Raw genomic sequence first — 19,964 nt, 5'->3', positions numbered from 1 at the left:
TTTATTTATGTGACCCTACCTCCCTCTCTCTCTCTTGTTCCTCTCTCTCTCTCTCTCTCTCTCTCTCTCTCTCATCTAATGCTCTCTGTTTTATCTCCTGGTGTGCTGGAGCTGATGTAAAGGCCTGGGAATGGGGAAACACCCGGGGAGTGTTTGCACACACTCCTCTCGTTTATTGCGAAGAGGGAACTCCTGACTGCACCACTGGAATCTCAGTCTCTCGCATCTTCTTTTTTTCATTCAGGTAAGAATGCTTGTACACAGTGGCTACTTTACCATCTAAATTGAAGATCTTTTGTCATTGTTGCTGAAAAATGTACATATATGCATATATGGACAAGTGGAAGTTTGTGTGGTGCTCTGTTTAATCTACTATCTTAAACGGTACAGTGTATTGTGGTTAGTGTTTTCACAATTTTATAATTTCTGCTTAATTCAATGATTAAAACAAAATCATTCAGAGTGATTTGATGTGTAATGCATCGTCCTAGAGAAACTGATTCAGAATCCTTCTCAGTATTGCTGAGATTTTCTAGAGTTTTCTAAGTCACAGGAAGTTATTTCCTAAAACGATTATGAATATGCAGCCTTATGGATAAGATTTTGTTTTAAGATAAAACATTGGGCTAAAACTGATTTCTTAAGAACTAAGACCTTTATAGAGGGTAGGCAAATAGCAATGCTTTCTAATAAATTCATCCATTTTGTTTTGTCTACTTATGGCTTCCAATACTGAACCCCATATAATCCCAGGTCTGCTACTTTCTAAGGCATATATTTAGTAATTATATGAAGTCGAATGCAAACTGTCTGATCCATTATTAAATTATAAGTGTGTGGATTATGAAGATAAACTCCCTGGTATTTAAATGAGTATTTAAATGGGTTGTTCGGATCAAGGACATGAAGACAGGATGTTTTCATGATTGCTTTTCCTTGATTATCTTGTCAAGAACTAATATGGTCTTTTGATGTTTGAACTCTACTCTCTACTACTCTACTAAGTGCTACTATGATTTGGAGTTCTTGTATTGACCCTCCACGCAGGCTGTCCTATGTGAGCATGTGCCAGTGATGCTGAATGTCCTGCTGTGCATCAAGGTGCTGTCAGCAGGCTTTAGAACACTGTGTTTACACAGACTTCCAGCCCAGACCCCGTTACTATGGCGTCATTTGTTGTGTTCTGATCTGTTATGCTTATGATACTCTCTGTCTCATGTCTGGTTCCTTAACACAGAGCTGTTGAGCACGTTTCTGGCCGCTGTGCTCCACCGGTCACTGTAGGTTCCTGTAAAGGAGGCCGAATTTGGGAAATAGACTGAGAAGTGATGGACTTGATGAAGAAGGAACGCCACTGCTTCTGGGATGACAGCATACTTTTGATCTAGGTGTTAACACAACACTTATATTTTCATCAATTTTTTCTGAATGTATATTGTGTCACAACGCTGTCTAGCACTGCATACTATAACAATGCAGAGGATGTGAGCTATGTAAGATCTTTATTTGTCAGCATGATTTAAGCTGTACAAGTCTATATCATTTCAATATATTTGACACTAATGTTGGCGAATGGAACTTTTATATAACAAAAAGATAAGTGTATAACTGGCATAAGTATAGAAAACTAGAAAGAATACTAAATGTACAGATGTCTTTTCATTATGATAAAAAAACATATTTCCAATGTTCTTTCATGTCAACTTCAGTCTCCTGGTTCTGGTATAATCTTCACATTATCAGGCAGAAGACCTAGTAATTAGCAATCTCGTGTCCCCTGTGGCCAGTAATGAGCTTTTCCATTTCCCTGCAGCTTGTTCATATGGACATCACTCATGCAAGCCCCTCACTGAGAGTGTGAAGGACCATGCGCTGCACAACCCTACTGACCATCTTGGCTGCTGTGCTGCTGTACCTGGGGATGGGGGCGCTGTTTTTTGGTTGGCTGGAGGCACCCAGAGAGAAGTCGGCTTACGATGAGCTCCTCAGCTACCGGCTTGCCTTTCTTCACAACCACACCTGTGTCAGAGAGAGCAGCCTCGCTGAGTTCACGCAGGTACATCTGTATGTGCAGGAAAACATAAACAAACTAGAGCTGTAAAAAAAAACTCATTCTCTATGTTGCAGTTATGAAAATGTGCACAGAATATGTTATAAATAATCTGTTTAAAATCAATTAGTGTATTTTTATTTAGTCAGAATTGCATGCTTGGCCAAGTATTGTTTTGATGTTTGGTTGTTCTCAGGACTGCAATGCAGTGACACTGATGTGATGTTGGCATTTTGCTGTATGTGGCAATCGTACGTAATGCAATGGCTGGACTAATATAGTTCACGAATCAAAAATATAAAGCCAGCAGCATCTTGTGGGCTCTTTACAGTGACCACTTATGAAGGCTGTTTTGGAGGACGACCAAAACAAACTGTGCAGCAACAGATGCACTACTGTCTTTGACTCTACGTTTATAAGGTGGGCAAACAAGTTGGGGTGTGTCTGTTAGAGTGGACAGTGGGTGAAACAGTTTTAAAACTTGAGCAGCATTGCTGTGTCTTCATAGTTTGTACCATTGCAACACACAATGTCACTTCTTCAATATGACACTGTCACAATGATATTCTTCCAAAATAATACCTGCTCTGTATTGGTCCAATGGGGTCCTGACCACTGAAGAACAGGTTGTCAAAATAACTTGGAAGCACCACTTCTAGTTTCCAAAAGAAGTTATCATTCTTGTGAATGTGGTGTTAAATTCACATAATATAAATATACACACTGTTTTTCTAAACCATGAACAATACAGACACCTTTATTTTTAAGATTTTACAATAGTCCTGGAGCACAGTTTCCTTTCACACTTTATTTTGCTGCTGTAACGAACCCACTTCACCTCAAGAAGCATATGATGAGTAGCTGATGACGTGGATAACATAGAGAGAATTCACAGACGTCCACTTGTCTATCTCATAACATTTACACTTCTCTGCAGAAAGTGGTAGATGCAATTGAGGCTGGAGTGGATGCCGTAAGCACAGCTAATTTCACCAGCAGGTGGGATCCCTCCAGTGCGTTCTTCTTCTGTGGAACCATCATCACCACCATTGGTGAGTGTTTCAGTTTAGCCTGTTGTTAACATTACTAGTCATGTCATCATAATGCTCTGTTTCACATTTGTGTTCTCTTCTGCTCAGGTTTTGGTAATATTTCCCCTAAGACAGAGGGAGGCCAGCTGTTTTGTATATTCTATGCCCTAGTGGGGATACCCATGTTTGGAATACTGTTGGCTGGAGTGGGTGACCACCTAGGCACCATGCTCCGGAGAGCAGTAGCAAAAATAGAGGGTCTGTTTCTGGTGAGTGTTTCTAAATTTTATTTAACAAAATCTCAAATTCCTTTTGTTGGTTGTAGCAAAAGGTAATTGAACTCAAATACATGCTTTTAAAATGGTCAACATATTAATGATTATATGTTTCTTCAGAAATCAAGGGTGCCTATGTTTTTTTTTACAAGTAACAGATTGTACTCTCCTTGCAAGGCTTTATTTAAGATGTCGGAACATTTTTGTATGAATTTATGGCACTCAGACATGGAGTGAGATTAGTTCTGATGCCCAAATGCCACTCCAACCCCAAACGCCAAGTGGTGCTCCATCACTCCAGAACACATATAGTCACTGCTCCTTGACAGACTAGTGCTGTGGGGCTTAAAACCTCTCTAGGCCACACTTTGGTCATCCATGCTGACCTAAATGTAGTTTTTTCCCCTCATGTATTTCTCTAGGTAATCTAGCAGGCTAATTACACCTACACAATTGTGCAATGTTTCTTGCTCAAGAATGAGATTGTGGATCTGTTTTTCTTTTCTCTACCCTTTCTAAAATACCACAGAAAAGGGTGAGCCCCACCAGTGTAAGGGTCATATCTGCTGTCTTCTCCATTTTGATTGGTTGTTTAATCTTCATTGCTGTGCCAACGGTGGTGTTTCAGAAGGTGGAAAAGTGGACTCTTCTTGAGGCTGGATACTTTGTAGTAATCACACTGACAACTGTGGGCTTTGGAGATTATGTAGCAGGTACTAATTACCTCCCTAATGCTGTTAGAGAAACAGAATATTGCATTTACACTGGGTTTGCGGGAAGCCTTGCAGATATTTTCTCCCGGCATGCACAACACTGTGTAATTGATCTCATTTCCCCTGGTGATTTGCGGAAGAGGTTAAATAACAAGGTGATTAAGTAGCCCCAAGTGAAAAATTATTCTATCCCTGGACACATTTAAATGGTAGAGTCAGATTTATAATTATAGTCATAACAAAGTCATATCAGTATTGTTAGACAGATCTGTTTAGATTTTGGATGAGGATCTTTTTCCACTTTTACTTCCCCTAGATAACAGAAGACAAGGCAACCCTATTTACAAGCCCCTGGTGTGGCTGTGGATTGTGTTTGGTATGGCCTACTTTGCCTCCATTTTAACTATGATAGGCAACTGGCTCAGAGTGCTGTCTAAGAAAACCAGGGCAGAGGTAGTTGTTTTTCTTTTTATATAACATCATACAACAGATTTATAGCTTTAGGCAAATCTGGGTCTGTTTTAACTTTATTGGTATTGACAGCAAATTAACATTGTATAACAAAATCACCTTGAGATTAAGCTTCACATGGTCTGATAGAACACATACACATTCATGTAAACATACTAAACCTTTATACACATGCTAAATGTTTTTACTGTGATCTGAAACATTTGCTGATGTCTAGTAGTAAACCAACACTGTATGAAAGACCCTTTTGCATACCTGTATGTTTTTTTCTGTCACTCACAAAGCTTGATATTGTACCATTTTAGTATGTCTGTATGCCATGATGCATGCCTGTACAAAAGACTGGATTTATGAATTTAAAGCGTTCAATTTTAAATTATTCAAAGGGCCTTGTCCTTTCAAAAATTTCCCTTGATTTCTCCCAAAAGATGGAAGAGCTGAGAGCTCATGCCACAGATTGGACCCAGAACATCCAGAACATGTCCATGGACTTCCGCATCCCTGTCCCTCTGGACCTTAATGACCCCTTCCAGCTCCATCGAAGGCGCAGGAGGAAACGGCATCGTGGCGCCCACCATCGGCACCTGCGGCTGGCAGTGGACCGGCTTCCTCCTGGTGTCTCCCTGGAGGCAGATTCCATCAGGGAAAATGGGCATTTGTTTGTGAGCTGGCCTGGTTCCAGATATAATACTGCATCCGACACCAGGTAGGAAGGGGATTTCTTTACTGTTCTCTTTGTGTGCTTTGCACTATTTGTAATAATGTAAGAATGAGAAGAATGAGATGGGGAAACAGTAAAACTGAGAGTTAGATTGAAAAACTGTGAACTGCTTCCACATGCTACACAAAGGGCACCTAGACACCAAATTAGAGCCACAAATCAATAGAATTACCTTGTACTTCTACATTTGACTCATATCCATTTGGCCGTATCTTTGCCATAAGTGAGCCAGCTCTGTTGTCTGATATATGGGCATGATGAGCTTTTTTAAATATAAGCCACTTTTGGTTCACATGCAATTTGCAATAACTAACGTGGGCCAGAAAATCATCATTGCCACAAATGGTCTAAACCTGCATGCTATATGGGATTCTTTTACGAATTTCTTCCGATAAAATAACTGTAATGGACATAATACTACAGCATAATTGTCTGCTCATATTTGTAAACCATACATGAAAATATGTATTTATTAGCAACATAGTAATGTGATGTGATCATTTTCTAGGTTATACGCAAAGTACGAGATGAGGCCAGGATCAAGGTTGACATCAGGTCACAGCTCAAGGCCTGTGTCTCAGTCTGAGCTGAGGTCACAATCCAAGCCTGTGTCAAGGTCCACATCCAGATCCGTTTCTGGGTCAGACTCCAGATCTGAGACGCCGTCAGAATCCTGGTCTGAATCAGACTGGAACTCACAGGAGTCTGGCAGTGGCTCAGGGGTTGAAGTTGCGGAGAAAAGGCTGTTAGGTCAAAATGATACTCCTGTTGTGTTGGTTTCAAACTGTTCAGCTCTTTCTCCTCCCTCTCCATCTTCCCCTTCTTCTCCCCCACGACCCTCTCTCCTGGACTTCTTTGGTGAGAACCTGGCCTATATAGACGAGTCCTCAGACACACTAAGTGACCGCATCAAACCATCTGGAAGTGGCTTAAAAGAGCCACGCAAGCCTAAACGGAGAGGCATGAGACGGCAACTTCCTTACATGGGTCCTCCAGGGCTGCAGAGAGAGTTCAGCAATGAACTTCAACCCCCGTCATATCCCCCAACACCTCCTCCATTCAAAGACTGAAGCTGTGTCTCAAGTTAAGCACTACTTTAGTATACTAAGTACTTTAATTGCAAGTGGTGTGTTCACACTGGAAAACACAATGTGATGTTAATATCTAGACAATGATTTAGAACCACAGAAAAATTCATTGTACTTCAGATTTTTTAAATTTATAAATTGTTAAAAACAGAGGCAATTTGTGCCTAATTAAATGATGCAAGATGCAAATATTTATCATTTTGACAGTCCTGAGTGTTCTAAATCAGTTCCTAGATTGTAAAATGCATAGCATACAATACAAAAATATATCTTATAGTGCCTGAATTGAGACACAAAATGATATTTAGCCAGGAATAGTGGGAACACATTCTATAAAAATTCATGGGATCCGTAAGCACTGGAGCATATCATTCATTCATTCATTCATTCATTATCTGTAAGCGCTTATCCAATTCAGGGTCGCGGTGGGTCCAGAGCCTACCTGGAATCATTGGGCACAAGGCAGGAATACACCCTGGAGGGGGCGCCAGTCCTTCACAGGGCAACACAGACACACACACACTCACACCTACGGACACTTCTGAGTCGCCAATCCACCTACCAACGTGTGTTTTTGGACTGTGGGAGGAAACCGGAGCACCCGGAGGAAATCCACGCGGACACGGGGAGAACACACCAACTCCTCACAGACAGTCACCCGGAGCATATCATAAAAAATAGTTAACAGACTACTTAGAATAGTTAACCTGTTTTACCCTTAAGGCCATGCTGCATTGCACAGTTTCTCAGAGAGACTGAGGATTTCGAAGAAAAAAAAACAAAAAGGTTTGAACTGCTGTGCCATGCACATGGATAAAAGTGTGTGAAAACTTGTAATCATTTAATCAACATTCAGTCTTAAACCTCATGATCCAGTGCATTTGCCTTAATGTAAAAAGTTATTACATAACAGAAACATATTTACAGAAGTCTACAATTACATTTTTTCACAGTAACTTTTTTGTGTGTGTTTTTTTACAAGAATACGCCAGATTTTATTTGCGTTAAGTACCATGCATGTTAAGTACAGATACAGGAAGAAGGATCACATCAGTGAAGAATCTTTTGCCAATATTTAACATTTCTTACATGAACTACTGTTTTACTACTTCATGCCAGTTGTGAAACAGATTTGTTTATTGTATGAATATTGTCTATTAAATATTATGAAAATATAATTTTGTCAGTGCATTAGCAAATTAATTTGTGTCTGGATCCTTCCAACACACAAACTGTAAAGTAAGACTGAAAATCTGTGCTACTTTGTCAAATCGTCCTACCATATTTATAGACGTTTATCGAATTGTGCTACTGTGTGAGTGTCCTACCACAAAGCGCTGCCTTCTCAGAACGTGCTTCCTGCATTAATGCTGTAGCTGAGAGAACAGGCTGCAAACAGCATGAAATTATGGCAGTTACGCTGAAACACTAGAATTGTGATGTAAAAGCATGTGCAGTAGACCTTGGTAGGACGTTTCGATGGGCAGGATAGATTTTCAGAACACCTGGTGTGCAGACATTTTTTAATTTTCCCGCCTTTTCGTCTACCTCCAATCTCCAATCACAGCACTGGAGCATATGTGGGAGAATACAAAGACTAGGTTAAAATGTGTAAAACAAACACAACAACCACAGAAATAAGAGTACTGGTTAAGTATGGAGAAAAAAGAATACAGAAGACTAAACCAGAGCTTCTGTTCCTCACTCCTGGGCTCTTGCATTAAATGTGAGCTGCATCTCATTGATATTTAAAGGAACGGGCGCTGAAACGGGTCGATCTGAACAGGGCTGTTATGTTGGGAACGGTGTTGGATTGTCACGGCATTCATTAATGGCCTCATTTATAAAAGTGAACTATAAGAGAGTTATTAACTTGTGAAAATGTATGAATTGTTAAATATAGAATAAGTCCCCTTTAATATAAACGCTTGTTATTTATGGCTGCAAAAAGTTGCGTTGTAGCTTGGTTTGGGAATGAAGGTTGAATTACCTGATGGTGCCCTCTTAAGGCTGTCTGACGAAGTTTGTCGCTGTAATTTCCTTAAATTTCTCACGATTTTCCATTTATCTACATTGCTTTTCTTGGTCAATGTTTTCAAGTACATCTGAAGTTTGCATATTTAATTACGCCTGTGGGAGAAGTGCTGGCTTAAAATAGAAACCCACACACACACATACAAACACATGCATATACAGGCATCCGCTCACACACAGAAACCCGATTCTTTAGATATAACACTATTTCCTAGAACAGGCCTCCTCCATATGTCTGCCCAAACCCTCATTTTACACTGTGTACACAAATGTGAGATAGATCACAAACAAAGATTTCATGGAAAAGTCCAAGCAAATTGAAAGGTGCTTGCCAGATGAGCTTTTAAATGCCCAGGGTGACAGATGAGAGTGACAGACAGAGAGAGAGAGAGAAGTGATGCAGGCCAGCGGGGGACAGTTCCAGGGATGGCTTTTGTAAGGCTCTGGAAAGCTTGACTGCGGGGATAAGTGGCGGGTGTGCTTAGTGAAGGGGGTATTTAGAGGCAAGAGGACAAACACATGATGGTGGTTTAGTGAGGAGCCTTGCCACAGGGCCAGCAAAGCTCCCCTAATTTCTACCTCTGAGGCCTACAACTCAGCCCCACCTAACACTGCCTTTCTACACCCAGAGCGCTGATGTCTGGGTCTGCACGCGTTTTCTTTTTTTTTTTTTTTCCAGTCGTCTCACCCAGAAAATCAGCCCTAATCTGCTTCTGGGTGGGTTTGTTTTCCTCTGTTTTCTTTGTTTATACATGCAGTGATTTCTCCATCTGTTTGTCCTCTCACACTAAGGGCTAGAAGAACATCTGACCTGATTTTCCTCAAAAAACATACACGACCAGCCACAAGATTGAAACCACTGAAAGGTAACATAACATTTAATTTCTCATTAAAATGGCATCTGTCAAGAGGTGGGATAAAGTTGGCAACAAGTAAACAGTGAGTTCTTGACGTTGTGTTGGAAGCCGGAAAAAGTAATAAGAATAAATATCTGAGTCACTTTATTTTTTGGACTGAGGCCCAAATTGTGGTCATGATGTTTTAGTAAGAGCATCCTCAAAATGTGATGCAGTGGTTAGTACCTATCAAAAGGTGACACATGGGCACACATATAAAGAAAGCTGTGTTACAACTTGGTCATAGCTTGCATTACCAACAGTTGTGCTATACTGTGCTACAGTAATTATCATGTGGGATCTGATCAGGGCTAGACTTGGGTCTCCTCACATATCTGTGAGTCTTGGGTGCCCATGATCCTGTCGTTGGTTCACTAGTTGTACTTCCAGACACTGTTTTGTGGTTACGATCTATTGCACACTGGAAACACGTACTTTGGAGATGCTCTTGAAAAAACACATTATAACCAGTGTTTCCTGAACTATGCAAGTGTACATATGTCGGGTTCAAACGTCAGAGTGTGATTTACCATAAATATCGTAATATGTGTAAATTTCCATAAGATTCAATAATAAGTCGATTAAATTTGTTTAAAAAATCATTTTGTGGCCAAAGCATCTCTGAATAGTGTTACAATCAGTTAAATCTTTCACAAGCTGTTTACAAGTGAAGGCCCAAATACAGGAGTATTCATGTATATATTTCTTTAGGCACTGATTAAAAGTCATGTATTATTGTAAAAAAATGGTTTGGTGACAAAACTGTACAGAAGGATACATGTTTGTTCTTAAGAAAACAATAATCTCCTAAAATATGTATGTTAAAGTTTGTAAGTAAACAGCAATGTGCACAAAAATATTATATATATAAAGGTTTCACAGCAAAACGTATGTATAAATGCAAAGCTTTATGTTAGCCATTTTCTTGTAATCATTTGTGGAGCTTGGGTGAACTTTTGTCTTTAAGGTCAAGTAACACATTTGGAAAATCGCTGAAGGAAATGTTTAAAATGTCTGAAAAAACATGCAATCAACAGGCACTTCCTTTCTAAAGTGAACCTTAAGCAAAATAGAGAACATCAGAGTGCACTTAACATTTTTAATTGAAGTACACTGAACTGAGTTGAATTATAATGAATTGTGAACTTAATCCTTGTGCTGGCTCTGCAGGCATATCATTTAAAACTTCGACTACACTTTCAGTCAGCGCCTGTGAGAAGACTGTGATGAGTCATCTAAATCAGGACTGCTCTGGTTTACTTTGTGGCTTGTGTAGGTTGTAGGGTAGGTAGGGTAAAGTAGGAAGGATTTGTGTGGACTTAAGGTAATGGCTGGAAGATTTCAGAATAAAACCCATTGAGCCATAACTTGGGGCTTCCTTTGAGCTCAACATCTCACACTAGATCTGGCTGAACTCAGGGAACTTCAGAGTTAAACTTCTGCTCTATTCTGGTCTCTCTGTGGAACCCTGACTTCTGTGTAGGGACACGCACAGTGGACCATGATGACTGGACAGTTGCTTAGAGACAGTATTTTTGTTGATAGGATATAGAAGCTACTTATGTAACTGCATATAACAGCCTGCCTCTCTCCCTCTCTCTCTCTTTCCTGGGTTATAAAAAGCTGTTTTCATAGGGCTTGAAAAGATGGAGGCATGTGCTGGTTTGGACTCTGGCAGCCAGACACAGAAAGCCTCTCATTTCCCAACGAGCGCCCTCCCAGGCCACAGAGCTCCACAGATAAACATTATAACAGTACAAAAAACCTAATGTCTCTACTCAAAAACAAACAGCGCTCTGCCATGCCAAGGCCTATAGGGTTGGCTTTTAAAAGGCTTACATTGAGGCTTTATAGGGTTAGATGAGAGGGGAAAGGTTGAGCAAACCAATGTGTTGGCCAAAACAGCAGCTGTAGAATGGAATTATTCAGCAGTTAAGATCAGCAGACATGGACAGTATTAAAAGAAACATCTAGCTTGCCTTAACTGATATTTCCGAGGTCTGGGGGGGATAGTGAGGCAGTGAAAAGCGTTCTATCTGCCTTTGCTTTCTCTTGTGCTGTGTGTGACCGCAGACTGTGAGGCCTGGGCAGTCACATCCTGTTTACAACGGACATCTGCAGGCCTGACCACAGCAGAACACAGAGAGGAGCTCAGTATCAGTGCGCTCATTTTCTACCTGATCTGAAGCCCATTTAGACGGCATGTTAACTAATGCAGTTTTTATGATTGAATATGCAAGTTCGTAAAATGGCAATGAATAGACAAGAAAATAAAGAGAGAATAAATAAATGTAACTGAATAAATGCAAACAAACTAATGTAATTATAATATAAAACTTAAAATAATTAAAAGAGCCTGTATAAATAAAGTCAATTGGCAAATTCACTGGCCTAGAGTTAGCAGTTAAAGTAAGCAACATGGAAATTAAAACAAACAAACAATATTCAGAATATTTATCTACAATTTACACCCCCAGTGTAATTCACCATGTTGTCTAGCCCACTGAAAAGTGCCAAATGCAAGTTACGTAACCAGCTGTATTTTATTTGGTAAATAAACATATACAAAACTTACCTGACTGGGAAAAATATTTACTCTTGCTGTAATCAAAAATATAAACTGTTCTACAGTAAACTGCTCTTGATCAACTATGTCCACACTCTATACAAGCAACACTCAAGAAAGAAAATGCATGGTATTATTTTTTTGTGACCACCACCTCATGAATGCCTCATTTTTACTCAAGCTTTATCAAACTACACACAATGATGAAAATTAAGGTTTTAAAACACAAAGACTGATTATAACTTTAACCTAAAACACTTTCATTTTGAAAAAATGTAGCTTGTATTTCTCAAGTAACACTGTGCAAGTATCTGATTGGGTGAAAGCTGAGAAACAACATGTGCACCAAAGTCTCCAATCAATCCACTTGCTCTTCCTAGCATCCAGAGATATTGTCCATCCTGTTTGTTTCCCTTCTTTTGTCTTTTGCACAGAGCCTTAAACCTCCCACTGTCCAGTACCTTTACTCATACACCTGCAGCAATCAGCGGCACTTGCAGGATTTAACCACCATGTTGGAGAGCTGCTCTACTCGAGGGTTTCTTCCCAGAAAGTAAACGATAGTGAGGGGCTCCAGGTCCTGGGGCACGCAGCAGGGAGATGCTGAAGCCTCAGGATTCATTTTATTATAGAGTGGCAGTATCTGGAAAAAATAAAAATACCACTAAATATCCACAATCCTAGAGATGGAAAGAGAGAATAAATTCCTCTAAGGAGTTTTAGAAGACAGAGCTTGTTATAATGTAAGAAAAAAGCCTAGACCAAAGTTGCTCAAGTCCAGCCCTGGTGATCTAGAACCAACATGCTTGACTGGGTGGTTTAGGAGTGTCAAGATATAGGTGTTAACTAAACTCTACAGGGCAGCAGGATTGGACATTAGCATCCCAGGCCCAAAAAAATGAAGCTATAGAGTTATTCACAAAGGCCCTTACAGGTCTCAGCTCTGCAGGGTTCAGTGTTCTGCATCATTAGGCACACCAGATTTAGTTAAATCAGCAAGAAATTGAGTGAGCAGAGCTGTAGCCTGTAATTAGCCCAATTTCACATTCCTTGTGTAAAGATATTTATTACATTTACCATATTGTAATGATTATCTGCACTCCACAAGTAAGGGCAATTCCCCGCACAGAAGTTTGCTCGATATCCCTTTGGCTCATGGATCCATTTCCAGTTAAGATCCCGACGGAAATCAATGTACAGAGACCTCAAACAGCAGCCTTGATCTGTATTCCTGAATTGACATGAAATGACAAGCAAAAACGTGTTACAAAAGAGGTTCTATATACGTGATTTGACTGGTTGAGATATCTGGTTAATTCATCCAAATTTCAGCCAAGTGTTTTTGGACAATCATTTTCTTCCCAACAATGTTATGTTAATTTTTTCTTAAATAAAAAAAACATGCTGGCTATGAGCTACTAATTGTAGCAAATTGATTTTCAGTTGATTTTATACAAATGTCTATAAGGCCTTATAAAACATTAACCCATAACTCCCTTACTCCTTGCTAAATTGTATGGATAATAAATGTTTAGGAGCCCTGACAATTTTGGAAAATTCCCTCATCTGGCCTGATTCAACATTTCTCTACTCAGATTAAACATAAATAAAACGGCAGAGCAAAAAAAAAAAAAAGACAAGGGTTTATTCTCATCTTTGTGATGTTTTTTACACTTACATACATGGCACTCCCTAAGCAAGTTACAGCACGAAAACACTCCTTACACTGTTAATTTCAGTCTGTTGCCAGTATGCCGGGACACAATGTTGCTTTTAGCCTTGCTATCACACACAAGACAATGCAGCAATCTTTCCAATGCTACCTTGAGCATGTTGTGGTGTCAGCAGCTGCCCTCTTCTTGCGGGTCCTTTTGCTGGGATTGTCCAAACGATCAGTGGGCAGCAGGGTCAGTATGAGGTGTGGTGATTTTGTACTAAATTCTATTTGGCCTTTAGTGGCCCCCGGCTTTTTGCTTTGCGGAATTGAGTCATCATCAACACCTATGAAGGTTAGAAAGTGTAGTTTAAATTCTGCTCTTTCACACTGTATTCTATGTTCCTGTAATAAACATCAAAAAATATTTCTCTCTATTATCAGATGATAGCACTTTGTTGGACTGCCTTTAACTATGATTGTGGTGTGCATTTACACTTGAAATCCTTATTTAATACTACATCAAATACTTCCATTTCATTCATTCATTATCTGTAACCTTTATCCAGTTCAGGGTCGCGGTGGGTCCAGAGTCTACCTGGAAAGGTAAGGTGGGAATACACCCTGGAGCAGAGACTCACACACACATTCACTCACACCTACAGACACTTTTCAGTCGCCAATCCACCTACCAATGTGTGTTTTTGGACTGTGAGAGGAATCCCACGCAGACACAGGGAGAACACACACAGACAGTCACCCGGAGTGGGAATCGAACCCACAACCTCCAGGCCCCTGGAGCTGTGTGACTGCGACACCACCTGCTGCGCCACCGTGCCGCCCTATTTCCATTTAGAGTTACATTCAATTTTGAGCAAGAACCTTGAACCACTTTGTGCACTTTGTAGCACATCTTAAAAAATACCAATGGAGTTACTGGTAGAAATCTGCTGTGGCCAATTCATGTGTGAAAATGACTCCTCATGCTCTCAGAACCTCTCTCTCACAATCTGAGTCTGATGATTCTTAGCATTGTCAGTCTGGAATATATTTCTGCCATGAGTTAAGAAGAATTTTGTTGATGGGATAACCTGGTCATTCAGTACATTTGAGCACTCGGCTGACTTAATTTTATTCCCACATATCATTTCTGATGTTAGATTTGACCAATAGAGGCTTTTACATTGAGCACGATGCATAAACTACAGAGACAACAGTTTTCCACTCTCCTTCAATGTTTTACTAATATGCTTGATAGTCCTTAACCCAATGCTAGCAATTTAAGCAATCTCCTTGGCTTTATTTATATAATTTGACCTTCTTTCCCACAACCACAAAATATGTCTTATGACATGATGGCTTAAGAATTGGGAAGTTGCGTAAGTTAGAGCTAAAATAACTATTGCCAGTTGAAATGTGTTAATCACAGAGATAATTATCCAGCCACAGGCTGGAAATCTCAAAATATTTTTTGAGATTCTGAGATAGAAGGTTTATACCTGACAGAGATGATATACTAAAATGGCAATGTAACACACACACACACACACACAAAAGAACAAGAGAAAAAGACCTGCAAATCGAGCTTCTAGTTCCTCACTCTTGTTGGGCACAATGTTGTTTGTGGATGGAACAAACGTGCAGCAAGGACAATGAATGCTGAGCTTAAGACCCAGGTTCTTCTCTGAGTGGGAGGATAATGAGAGAAAATTACTGAGTGCACACATCTTACTCTGTGATGTTATTTGCAGATTTCGAAAGAAAAGTTGGTCCGTTGTAGACTGTCAGGGAAAAAAGGTTTTACACAAGTATGATATTGTTAAAACAATTGCACATCATTTTACAATATTGTCCTAACTGTCTGCACTTTAATGTTACTTTTCCAGGCTCCGTTTTCAAAACCTAAAATATTAAAAGTTAAAAACAACATGAACATACTCATAATATTTGACATAAACGGAATATGGCACAGTAATACTCTCTAACTTAAGTCATCAGGAAGTGTACACTATGTCCTAAAGTGTGTAAACGCCTGCATATCAAATATTTCTTTTGAAATCAGGAGCATTAATAGGGATTGTGTCCGCACTTTTCAGTAGTTACAGTCTCTGCTCTTTAGGAAAGATTAACACTAAATTTTGAAAACTGTGAAGATTTGATGGCATTCAGCCACGAGATCAATAATGAGTTATTTTTGGATCACAAACACCACTGCACCTCATGTCATAAGTTTTGGATTGTGTGCCTTCATTCCAAAGAATGCAGTTCCAATGCTTCACAGCACAGTGTCTCTCTGACGGATACTTGGCATCTATCATGACACACATGGGTGGCAAATCCAGAGTGCCCTTTTCTAGCAGCTATGCCTTTGTAAGATAATTAATGATGTGCACTATTATAGGCCTGTGCCAGGACTGGGTGCACATTAAAGCAGCTGAATTCACAAATTAGAAGTTGGGTATGAAATAACAATTAATTTCGAACATTTAGTGCATGACAAAAAAGATCTTTGATGTTATTTGCAGATTTCTGAAAGACAATGGCCTGAGCAGTTCTGTCATTTGACAACAAATAAAAATTAATTAAAAAGGTTGTGTGGCTGTGGATGTTTGAACTCTCTAACCTCTGAAAGCCATCCACTCCTTCACAGTCTCAGTCACATCCACAGATAGCCATGCCCCCTTGGCTTGTGGCTGCACTGTTCTCGAGTCTATATACCTTTGGGAGGGAGCTGTGGCATCATCAGCCTTTAGAATCTAGAGAGATAAGGAAGTGAGAGTAAGAGATTGAGATGAGAACATACACAAAGCAAAGAGAGAGACAGAACAAGAAAGAGAGAAAAGTGGAAGAACTGACAGAGAGTGACTAAGAAGAGAAAAAAGAAAAACAAGAGAAAGATGTGTGTGCGTGTGAATGTGTGTGAGTGTATGTGTCAGAGAGAGAGAACAGAAAATAATAGTAGATCAACACACTACTTTGGACTAACTACAAGTCAGTGTTCATGTCCAAGATAATGACCCACCTGGTAGATTTCTATACGCTGCTCAGTAGCACGTGCTTGTGCATTTTGCACCCTAAAGATGCGGAACTCCGCCTTCACAAGTGTGCTGGAGTTTCTCTCCACATTGGTAACATCAAACTGAACCACTCTGAAGTAGGGACTCTGTGGCTGTGCATTTATTGCATCTGTAGCAAAACAAGATTGATACAGTTTAGTCACAAAATATTATGTGCAGACTTTTTGATTATTACTTTAATGTTGTGTCTACTGTCAGTAACTGGTTTAACATTTCCAAAGTTTCAGGGGCCAACAAGTAAATTATACAGAGGGTCACCCAATGTTTCAGGGGCCATCAGCTAAATGAAACAAAGGGTCCTCTATGCTTAAGGGGCTCAACTCTTCTGGGGCCATCAGGTAAATTATATAAAGGGTTGCATATGACTCAGGGACCAACATCTTTTAGAAAAACTGTGCTCCAGTGGCCATTAGGTAAATATAAATAATACAAAGAGCCCAAATGTAAATCAAACAAATGGTCCCATATGCTACAGGGCCAACATTTAAATGATGAAAAGGGTCCTACAGTATGTCATTATAAAATTATTTTGCTCATGTTAAAATTGGAGTAGGTGGTTTGTCTTGAAATACTCTTTACATCCTGATAGTAATCAGTAAATAAAAGGTTCCGAAGATATTAATAAAATATTCTTGGCCTCATGCACTGGATGCATGCATGTATGGAGACTCCACACACACACAAACACACAGAGTACTGATGACTGGAGGTGGAGATGGGTGCAGCACTGCTAAACCAAGAAAAGTAGGACGGAGATAAATAGGCTTCCAAGAGAAAAGGGTCTGGATGAAGCCAGAGAACAAAACCGTGTGAAAATTTAGTTTAGCAGTTGGGTGTTTTCTTAAATGTGAATGAGATATGAGGCAGGTGGATGGTATATACTCGCAAATAATATACATTTTAAACCGTTCCTACATAAAACAAAGGGTCATTGTGGGTGAAATCAGTAAAAATCAGTCTCTCTCTCGCTTTTTTTTAAATGTTCAAGCCTGTACAGCAAAACCAACTGCACCGTTTATAATGCCATTTCAAATGTTAATAAAGTGTTTCAGTTCCATGTCTCTGCGGAGCGTCTGTTATGCATCGTGAATTATTTCCACTAGGATGTAGTATACAAAGGAGTATACGATGAGATCTGTGATAAAGGAAGGAGCAGAGTTCGCGCTGCTACTTACTGTTGTCCGCGCGCTGGGGCAGCATGTCCACGCGCTGCACCTCTTTGGCGTAATAGTCCTCCTCACTGCTCTCGCGCTCACAGGCGGCCTCGGCATGGCGCGCGCGCTCCTTCAGGAGCTCCTTCGTGCTGTTGTAGAGCAGCATCACCTCCGCGGGCACCGAGGTCGGCGGTTGCACGCTCTCGGTTTCCGGCGGCGAGCGGATCCGGAGTTTACTGAGGATCTGTCCGCGTACCGCCTCGATGCGCTTGGACTTGTGCTCGTCGAGGTCGTAGGACTGGCACGTGGAGAAGCCCTCGGCAGACACGGAGAACTTCAGCACGAGCAGAACGAGGTTCAAAAACCACATTGCGGGAGAGGCGCGCGGAGAAGAAAGTAAGATGAAATTGTAATAATAAGAGTTAAGAAATAAAACCTCGCCCCGCGCACGGTTTCTAACCTATTTTACTCGCTGTTTTCATCTACGTAACTAGAAGGAATCGTTCGCATAGCGGTTCCACCCTCGACTAAAGTCCTGACAGCCACTTCGAGTCACGGACGCTATACTTCTACATTATTTAAGATTCATTGATGGGACTTTAAGCTATAACGCAGAACTCCTAAAATGTCTGACAGAACGCTCTGTGTCCAAGCCACAAGCCTGAAAAAAAACCCTGAGCTGTGTTTCTCTGGCTCTAGAGCTTATTTTATATATATTTATCCATTCATGTATACATATACAGCCTAGAAATACCTGTTGTGTGTTTTCACCAAACCACAGCACGTCCACTCGATGCCTTCAGGTATGAGGGGAAAAAACATACTTAAAGCTATTATGCCAATACAGCTCTTCCTATATGTTCTATAGGCTACTGGATCTTATCACTGATAGCGTCTTTTCTATGCATTACTCAGAGCAGCTCTACGTCTACGTTTACACATTCAGCGCGGCTAAATACTTCAGTTCGCCATGGTTTCTGCCGGACCTCCGCTGTGGTTTTGGATTCTTGTGGTTCCGAGCTCAGTGAGGAAAATCTATTTTAGTAAAACTACTTTCTTTTTAATGTTGTTTTTCCCACGGCACACACATTAACCGTCTTTGTCTCCTATTAACTTAAATAAATCTGCCTTTAAGACCACACTGTCATTCCCATTATCCGAGAACTGCAAACTTCTGTCGGATTCCTCCTCGTTACCGCAGCTCCCCGAGGCCTCTCCGTCCAGAAAGGAGAGGACTGAAAGTGTGTAATTCCGTTCTGTTTCGCAGTTAGTGAAAGGCAAAATACGCTGTCCATTAGTCGCGAAGAAAACAGGTGAGAAACGTTTATCTTTTGCTGGTGGGTGATAGAGAAAGAGAGAGAGAGTGAGAGAGAGATAGAGAGAGAGAGTGAGTGAGAGAGAGAGAGAGAGAGAGAGAGAGAGAGAGAGAGAGAGTGTGGGCTGACATTTGGTATCTAGCCATGACCTATATAGCTATGCTATGTGCTTACCTGCGAAATAGAAGCGCCCTGTTGAAATTCATATAATAATTTATGTAAAGTGTCAAAACAGTACTTTAAAAAATAAATAAATAAATAAACGTATTTAACCAGGTAAATCATTAAGACCAGTTACTGTACAATGGAAGACTGGCAAACATAAATAGATAAAAAAAATCAAGCAAGAGAAGACCCGGGAGCATTCACAAAAAGATATCTATAAATATTTAAAGGAATGAAATCACATAATCAGACTTACTAATTGTAGGCAAGTAATGAAACATTTTATGTGATCAGATACATGCATACATTCCAAAAACATATTTTATGATTGTATAAAGGGGAGAGGAGGAATGGCAATGCTGCCCCAGTAAACAAGGAACGTTCCTGGACGTTCATAATAGGTCTAAAAGTAGTCTGTCCGTCAAGGACATGATTTAAACGTCAATGGACGTCCAAAATCCATCTTAATAAGTTAGTTAAGTGGTGACCAATCGATAACGTCAGTGGACGTCCAACACGCGTTTTATACAAGTAATTTATTTCGGGACCAATTAATATCGTCAATGGACGTCCAAAATACGTCTAATAGTCGTCTTTTCAATGTCTGTGTTTGGACGTCTTTTCAAATTTCATTTTCAACTTTAAGAGAACGTTGATTAGACGGCAGTCATTATGTTATTTCAACGTTGAATCAACGGCTAATTGTTTACTGGGGAAGACTGTAAAGAAAATATAGGGCTGTTTCAAAGAGTT

The 19,964-nt window shown here is 40.1% G+C and overlaps 2 protein-coding genes across 2 annotated transcripts; one reads left to right on the top strand and one right to left on the bottom strand.

Moving 5' to 3' along the window:
• Positions 1-1,251: 1,251 nt before the first annotated feature.
• Positions 1,252-6,331, top strand: kcnk4a (potassium channel, subfamily K, member 4a). Its single transcript, XM_066649790.1, has 8 exons — positions 1,252-1,388; positions 1,814-2,056; positions 2,988-3,102; positions 3,190-3,350; positions 3,886-4,069; positions 4,386-4,522; positions 4,969-5,246; positions 5,770-6,331. The coding sequence occupies exons 2-8, from the start codon at positions 1,868-1,870 to the stop codon at positions 6,329-6,331; spliced, it is 1,626 nt and encodes a 541-aa protein (XP_066505887.1). The 5' UTR covers positions 1,252-1,388; positions 1,814-1,867.
• A 5,498-nt stretch (positions 6,332-11,829) lies between these two features.
• Positions 11,830-19,064, bottom strand: tgfb5 (transforming growth factor, beta 5). The gene is made up of 7 exons (XM_066648561.1): positions 17,752-19,064; positions 16,522-16,685; positions 16,123-16,255; positions 15,073-15,183; positions 13,669-13,846; positions 12,923-13,076; positions 11,830-12,488 (listed from the first exon to the last, which is right to left on the bottom strand). The coding sequence occupies exons 1-7, from the start codon at positions 18,098-18,100 to the stop codon at positions 12,330-12,332; spliced, it is 1,248 nt and encodes a 415-aa protein (XP_066504658.1). The 5' UTR covers positions 18,101-19,064; the 3' UTR covers positions 11,830-12,329.
• Between the last annotated feature and the right edge of the window lie 900 nt (positions 19,065-19,964).

Source organism: Hoplias malabaricus, chromosome 17 (genome assembly GCF_029633855.1).
Source record: "Hoplias malabaricus isolate fHopMal1 chromosome 17, fHopMal1.hap1, whole genome shotgun sequence".
Classification (NCBI taxonomy): domain Eukaryota; kingdom Metazoa; phylum Chordata; class Actinopteri; order Characiformes; family Erythrinidae; genus Hoplias; species Hoplias malabaricus.
The sequence above is the reverse complement of the archived record's forward strand: the minus strand, read 5'-3'. Positions and strand labels throughout refer to the sequence as shown.